General features: G+C 27.8%; 2 protein-coding genes across 2 annotated transcripts; both read right to left on the bottom strand.

The window, feature by feature from the left end:
- Positions 1 to 4,229: 4,229 nt before the first annotated feature.
- On the bottom strand, positions 4,230 to 4,709 carry LOC135953998 (uncharacterized). The gene has a single exon (XM_065504042.1). It carries the CDS (start codon positions 4,561 to 4,563, stop codon positions 4,396 to 4,398), a length of 168 nt encoding a protein of 55 aa, XP_065360114.1. The 5' UTR covers positions 4,564 to 4,709; the 3' UTR covers positions 4,230 to 4,395.
- Positions 4,710 to 6,517: 1,808 nt separating this feature from the next.
- On the bottom strand, positions 6,518 to 7,332 carry LOC135954128 (cytochrome b-c1 complex subunit 8). Its single transcript, XM_065504200.1, has 3 exons — positions 7,218 to 7,332; positions 6,751 to 6,944; positions 6,518 to 6,675 (listed from the first exon to the last, which is right to left on the bottom strand). Exons 2-3 carry the CDS (start codon positions 6,923 to 6,925, stop codon positions 6,581 to 6,583), a joined length of 270 nt encoding a protein of 89 aa, XP_065360272.1. The 5' UTR covers positions 6,926 to 6,944; positions 7,218 to 7,332; the 3' UTR covers positions 6,518 to 6,580.
- Between the last annotated feature and the right edge of the window lie 706 nt (positions 7,333 to 8,038).

Consider the following 8,038-nt stretch of genomic DNA (forward strand, 5'->3'; position numbering starts at 1 on the left):
TATCTAAAATTGCTTATAATTCGTAAACTAAAGGTCCCAGAGCGAAAAGAAAGAAATTCTGTGATCACTCATATTTCCACAAAAAATTGATTTTTATAACATAAATTTCAAAATGTCTAAAATTGCTTATAATTCGTAAACTAAAGGTCCCAGAGCGAAAATAAAGAAAATCTGTGATCACTCATATTTCCACCAAAAATTTATTTTTATAACATAAATTTCAAAATGTCTAAAATTGCTTATAATTCGTAAACTAAAGGTCCCAGAGCGAAAATAAAGAAAATCTGTGATCACTCATATTTCCCACTAAAAATTGATTTTTATAACATAAATTCCAAAATATCTAAAATTGCTTATAATTCGTAAACTAAAGGGCCCAGAACGAAAATAAAGAAAATCTGTGATCACTCATATTTCCCACTAAAAATTGATTTTTATAACGAAAATTCCAAAATGTCTAAAATTGCTTATAATTCGTAAACTAAAGGACCCAGAGCGAAAATAAAGAAAATCTGTGATCACTCATATTTCCACCAAAAATTGATTTTTATAACATAAATTTCAAAATGTCTAAAATTGCTTATAATTCGTAAACTAAAGGTCCCAGAGCGAAAAAATTGATTTTTATAACGAAAATTTCAAAATATCTAAAATTGCTTATAATTCGTAAACTAAAGGTCCCAGAGCGAAAAGAAAGAAATTCTGTGATCACTCATATTTCCACAAAAAATTTATTTTTATAACATAAATTTCAAAATGTCTAAAATTGCTTATAATTCGTAAACTAAAGGTCCCAGAGCGAAAATAAAGAAAATCTGTGATCACTCATATTTCCCACTAAAAATTGATTTTTATAACATAAATTCCAAAATATCTAAAATTGCTTATAATTCGTAAACTAAAGGGCCCAGAACGAAAATAAAGAAAATCTGTGATCACTTATATTTCCCACTAAAAATTGATTTTTATAACGAAAATTCAAAAATATCTAAAATTGCTTATCATTCGTAAACTAAAGGGCCCAGAGCGAAAAGAAAGAAAATCTGTGATCACTCATATTTTCACCAAAAATTGATTTTTATAACGAAAATTCCAAAATATCTGAAATTGCTTATAATTCGTAAACTAAAGGTTCCAGAGCGAAAAGAAAGAAAATCTGTGATCACTCATATTTCCACCAAAAATTGATTTTTATAACGAAAATTCCAAAATGTCTAAAATTGCTTATAATTCGTAAACTAAAGCGCCTAGAGTGAAAATAAAGAAAATCTGTGATCACTTATATTTCACACTAAAACTTGATTTTTATAACAAAAATTCCAAAATATCTAAAATTGCTTATAATTCGTAAACTAAAGGGACCATAGCGAAAAGAAAGGAAATCTGTGATCACTCATATTTTCACCAAAAATTGATTTTTATAACGAAAATTCCAAAATATCTAAAATTGCTTATAATTCGTAAACTAAAGGGCCCAGAGCGAAAATAAAGAAAATCTGTGATCACTTATATTTCACACTAAAACTTGATTTTATAACAAAAATTCCAAAATGTCTAAAATTGCTTATAATTCGTAAACTAAAGCGCCTCGAGTGAAAATAAAGAAAATCTGTGATCACTCATATTTCCACAAAAAATTGATTTTTATAACATAAATTTCAAAATGTCTAAAATTGCTTATAATTCGGTAACTAAAGGACCTAGAGCGAAAATAAAGAAAATCTGTGATCACTCATATTTCCACCAAAACTTGATTTTTATAACAAAAATTCCAAAATGTCTAAAATTGCTTATAATTCGTAAACTAAAGGGCCCAGAGCGAAAATAAAGAAAATTTGTGATCACTTATATTTCACACTAAAACTTGATTTTATAACAAAAATTCCAAAATATCTAAAATTGCTTATAATTCGTAAACTAAAGGGCCCAGAGCGAAAATAAAGAAAATCTGTGATCACTCATATTTCCACCAAAAATTGATTTTTATAACATAAATTTCAAAATGTCTAAAATTGCTTATAATTCGTAAACTAAAGGTCCCAGAGCGAAAAAATTGATTTTTATAACGAAAATTTCAAAATATCTAAAATTGCTTATAATTCGTAAACTAAAGGTCCCAGAGCGAAAAGAAAGAAATTCTGTGATCACTCATATTTCCACAAAACATTGATTTTTATAACATAAATTTCAAAATGTCTAAAATTGCTTATAATTCGTAAACTAAAGGTCCCAGAGCGAAAATAAAGAAAATCTGTGATCACTCATATTTCCCACTAAAAATTGATTTTTATAACATAAATTCCAAAATATCTAAAATTGCTTATAATTCGTAAACTAAAGGTCCCAGAGCGAAAAGAAAGAAATTCTGTGATCACTCATATTTCCACAAAAAATTGATTTTTATAACATAAATTTCAAAATGTCTAAAATTGCTTATAATTCGTAAACTAAAGGGCCCAGAGCGAAAAGAAAGAAAATCTGTGATCACTCATATTTTCACCAAAAATTGATTTTTATAACGAAAATTCCAAAATATCTGAAATTGCTTATAATTCGTAAACTAAAGGTTCCAGAGCGAAAAGAAAGAAAATCTGTGATCACTCATATTTCCACCAAAAATTGATTTTTATAACGAAAATTCCAAAATATCTAAAATTGCTTATAATTCGTAAACTAAAGCGCCTAGAGTGAAAATAAAGAAAATCTGTGATCACTTATATTTCACACTAAAACTTGATTTTTATAACAAAAATTCCAAAATATCTAAAATTGCTTATAATTCGTAAACTAAAGGGACCATAGCGAAAAGAAAGGAAATCTGTGATCACTCATATTTTCACCAAAAATTGATTTTTATAACGAAAATTCCAAAATATCTAAAATTGCTTATCATTCGTAAACTAAAGGACCTAGAGCGAAAATAAAGAAAATCTGTGATCACTCATATTTCCACAAAAAATTGATTTTTATAACATAAATTTCAAAATGTCTAAAATTGCTTATAATTCGGTAACTAAAGGGCCCAGAGCGAAAAGAAAGAAAATCTGGGATCACTCATATTTTCACCAAAAATTGATTTTTATAACATAAATTTCAAAATGTCTAAAATTGCTTATAATTCGTAAACTAAAGGTCCCAGAGCGAAAAGAAAGAAAATCTGTGATCACTCATATTTCCACCAAAAATTTATTTTTATAACGAAAATTCCAAAATATCTAAAATTGCTTATCATTCGTAAACTAAAGGACCTAGAGCGAAAATAAAGAAAATCTGTGATCACTCATATTTCCACCAAAACTTGATTTTTATAACGACAATTATAAGGTTTTAGATTCTAAAACCTTATGGGTAAAGGTTTCCTTATGAGCCGACCTACGCAACCACTGAAATGTGTATAGGAACTAGCTTATCCCCCAACTATAAATTTCAGTGAATTTATCAATAATTAAATAATTATGTGCTTGGGCACAATATCTTACTAAAAAAATTAATTTTGTATTTCCAAAATAATTTTGATGATAAAAAATTCATGTTATTAGCTTTACAGTTTTACAGCTTTCCTGGATTTTTTTGCCGCCAGTTTTTCAGTTTTCCCGTCTTTTTTGAGAGACCATATTTCGCCGTAGTTTGAAACTCTTTTGCCTCCTTTTTTGACGGTTTTCCATCTTTTACCATAATTTGTTTTGCTCCCGTTGAAAAAATTCTAAAAAAACTCAATAAAGAATAAATTTTCGCAACATAAATTAGAAAAATAGTGATATACAAGTGAAGCGTTGTAATTTATTATTGAAGTACATCCGAATATTCATACATACGTACTTGGATAATTATATTCTTCAGTTCAATGAATCATCATAGGTAAGTGACATTGCAATTCTAAACGAAATTAGGGAGTAACCCCCCAGTAAATATAGGGTAGGGAGTTTCAATTTGGCGAAGATAGACGGCGTTGAGCATACTTTATCAAAGGGAGCCAAGTGTTTAGAAACCTTCCTTGATACCAAATTATCATTAATTAAAACCACCATAATACTACGTTATGAAAAAAAATGATTCCCACAGTATTCTACAGCTAGTTCCTATATAATTAAAATCAACTCTAAATACCAGCACCTAACCCATTTGCTTTATTTAATAAAATTATTCAATGAATGCCATCTCTTAGTGTTTTATACAAATTTAATAAAACACTATATAATAATGTTATTTTTAAATAAATAAACAATACATTTTGGTTGTTGAGTCATTTATATATTTACAAAAATGTTTTTTGTATGTGTATGTATGTATATACTTATGTATGTATGTAATATTTATTTAAGCCTCCATAATACACCTGTCCCAAATGTTTCTTTGTCCTATTGTTCTGCAACTCCGCTCAATCGCTGCCAGAATTCATGTACCACAAAAGTTCCGGAATTTGTTTTTCAGTAGGACCACAACAAATAGTATCGCCACAGCTGCTGTAAATACTTCAATACTTATAATTTTGGAGTCTACAATGATATTTAACATGTTGTTTATGGATTCGCTGCGCAATTCACTATTACAGCAATCACTCATAACTGCAGGGGCAAATTAATAAAATAGGATCCAGTTAAATATAGCTTAACTTAATTTTTTTCGATTTAAATAAAAACGAAAAGTGAAATATTGTTGTTTTTATTTAAATTGTTTATTGTTTTTCTTTATTTCTGCTAAATTTTTCCTTTTATTTCCCAATAAAAAAAGTTGTCAGCTGATTGATTCACAAATTGTTGGTGTGAAAAATCTACAGGGCGCTTCTTTTAATTTTTATTATTTTCTGCGAAGAATAAAGCTGCCAGATTTTGTGGTTTTTGACGATTTTTAATCTGAAAATATTTAAATTCTATAATTTTCATTTCATCAAAAAAAATTTAAAATTTAAAATAACAATTCGAAAAAAACAATTTTCCAAAAAATTAAAAAAAACTGGAAAAAAAATAAATTTTGTTTACTTAAAAATATGTATTTTGAAGTATAATTTGGTGAAGGGTATATAAGATTCGGCACAGCCGAATATAGCTCTCTTACCCTATCGCAGAATTCCATTCCGATAGAAAGTGGAATTAATTCCGTATTTCGCTTCTTTCTGAATGAATCCACTTTCAGTTTTCAAAATGGAATTGATATTTCATTGTAACTATTTATTTTTCTCTTGTTTTAATATATTGTAAAAAACGCTGTCAAATTATAATGAGAAATACAGAATTATTAAATATTTTTGGAATAAATTTCACGGAATATAAAGAACCATAAATGAAATTGCTCGGAATAAAAACTACGGATTTGAAACCATTCCGAACAGCCCTATACATATGTATATATCAGAGTACTAAGATCAATTTATTAAATTAACAATTGTTAACAGGATATACCTGTTTATATTGAAAATTGGATTTAGAATTAATACTTTCGAAAACAATTATTAAAATTTTTTAGTTTTCTATTTATGACCAATGATGTTGACAATTTTAGTTTTTAAGATTCCAATCTTACGGGCTATTTATGGTCAATCATTTGTTACCAAATGTGTAAATAAAAATCAAAGTATTTTCATTTTTATTATTATTTACCCAACGTTTCGTTTGTTTGTTTCAAACTTCTTCAGGGGTTTTCTTTTATTGTTGAATTGAAATTCTATTGTTTACATTGTCAATTAACTTATTATTTAAAAAACTGGACTTTACGACACAGAATTAATAAATAAATAAATAATCATTACAACACAAACATATAATATAAGTCAAACTTAATACTAATATCACAGAACTTCAACTCAAACGTTGGGTAAATAATAATAAAAATGAAAATACTTTGATTTTTATTTACACATTTGGTAACAAATGATTGACCATAAATAGCCCGTAAGATTGGAATCTTAAAAACTAAAATTAAAATTTTTGTTTCAATGAAAAGTGCATAAAGTTAGTTCCTATAAGTATTTTACTGCTTGATTAAGCATGATCAGGAACATTTTTTTTAACCCTTTGAACATAGGGTAATATATAGACTAATCTGTGATATGGACCAAGGCTAATTGTCAAAAACTTTATTCTGTCAATATTAAACGTGTCTCATCACAATATCTACTGCACAAATTATACAGATACGAAGCAAATGACAGTTCCTAAAACAGTAATATCGAACCGTATGGTTATTTTGGAGTTCTACACCCAGTTTTCAATGGTTGTGGTTTGCAGAGCGGAGAAAAAATACAATTTTCAATAGTGATATATATTTGTCCCTCTTTCCAAACCACAACCACTTTGTCACATTATTGGAACCAGCTTATTCATATCTGTATAATCTATAATCTACTGCATAACTTTGAATTTTCAAATATACGAACTATTATTATTTGATTTCCGTTATATTATTTGAGCCAAAATCACTATAATCCAAAGGAAATGTCACAACATTGTCACTTGTTTAAATTTCATTAAAAATTTACTGTTTTCTTAAATGTCCTTTTGAACAATAACAATATAAAATGTGTGTTGTGATTTAAATTATGGTTTATTATTTTTATCTAAACACTATTCTTTTATAAGTGCAATTATTCATCATTTGCGAACTCAGCTGGGTTCTTGCGACTCAAGTGATGATGTTGAGCCTCAACCAAATTGAAAATCAAATAGCCAACAATGAAAGCTGAAAAAAATAGAATTACAATGAAAATATGTACAAACATCTAAAGTTAATTTTTTTTTGAGAATTTGTAATTACGTGGTGTAACAATGAAGATGTTAGAACGGATACGGCGGAACATGTTGGGAACACCATTTTTAATGGCACCGGCGAAGGCTCTCTGTTCGAAAGGAGAAATCTTGTAGGTCACAATATTGTGGATCTTGGCAAGGTTGCCGAAGTGTTGACCGTTTAAGTATGAGGTAAGACGCATCTTGTTATCTCTGTGTTAGCTAAAAAATTTAATAATTTAACAATACATTTAGCAGTGTACAAATAGAAATTGTAAATGTGAACATTTTTCAACAAGATTAATGATTTTTAGTGCTTATAAAAAGAAAAATCCAACATAGGTTATGTAATTGTTTTTAGTTGGTGGTAGGTAGTGTCTTAATAATTTGATTGAAGGAAATCAATGTAAATTGTCAATTACTTTGGTTTTTAACTTAATGCTCACATTAACAATTTAATATTTTATTTATTAATTGTAAAATAGTTGTAATTACCTTGATTTTAAGACGAATAAAACCTTTTTTGCTTAAATTGCAACAGACCCTAGTCCACACGTTCCCACAACGACGTTCGTAAAATTTTTTTGACAGCTATGAGCAAGGCGAATTTATACAAGGTGCTATCAGTTCTACAAATACAACAATTGGTCTTAACAAATGTCAAAAAACAAAAATGAAAAAATAAACAAATATGTATTAAAACTTAATGTAGTGTAGATAATTGTATAGTGAGAGCTTTACTTATTTATGTAAAAAATAAATAGTTTGTTAATACGATTAGAATATGTAGATATTTAAATATAAAAACAAGCTTTGACAACTGTTAAAACCAAAAAGCGAAAAAAAAAATTATCAGCTGTTTGACTGACTCCACCTTGTATAAATTCGCCTTGGCTATGAGCGAATAGTTCTCATTCGGTTGAATTGGAATTGTTTTTCACAGGGTGTATCATAGAAATTTGTGATTGAAAGTTATTTTAATTTGTGTTGGCAACAATTAAATCTAGTCTACACAAGAAAATAATGTTTAGCTATATTAAAAGCAAGGAAAATTATGGAACATTTTGCCTTTCATCGTGGTGATAAGCGGGGCAACCAAAAATATGCAATTCATATTTTTAGCTGTGTGTCGTATAAACATATGAGTTAGTTATTTATCCGTTTCAGACCATTTTAAGAATTTTGGCATCAATTTGTTAGTGCATATTTTCCTCATTACTGCATATTTAAGCATATTTTGTATTTTATAGCATATTTTTGCATATTTAACTCATAACTGCTTATTTTTGTTGCATAATGTTGGTCTCATTCGCCAA

The sequence above is a fragment of the Calliphora vicina genome, chromosome 3, assembly GCF_958450345.1.
Source record: "Calliphora vicina chromosome 3, idCalVici1.1, whole genome shotgun sequence".
Classification (NCBI taxonomy): domain Eukaryota; kingdom Metazoa; phylum Arthropoda; class Insecta; order Diptera; family Calliphoridae; genus Calliphora; species Calliphora vicina.

Bases quoted from the DNA above. Each gene is read 5' to 3' on its own strand.
- LOC135954128 (XM_065504200.1), bottom strand. From the start codon at position 6,925: ATGCGTCTTACCTCATACTTAAACGGTCAACACTTCGGCAACCTTGCC. The intron at 6,676-6,750 runs GTAATTACAAAT...TATTTTTTTCAG, and splicing joins CATCTTCATTGTTACACCAC to CTTTCATTGTTGGCTATTTG.
- LOC135953998 (XM_065504042.1), bottom strand. From the start codon at position 4,563: ATGAGTGATTGCTGTAATAGTGAATTGCGCAGCGAATCCATAAACAAC.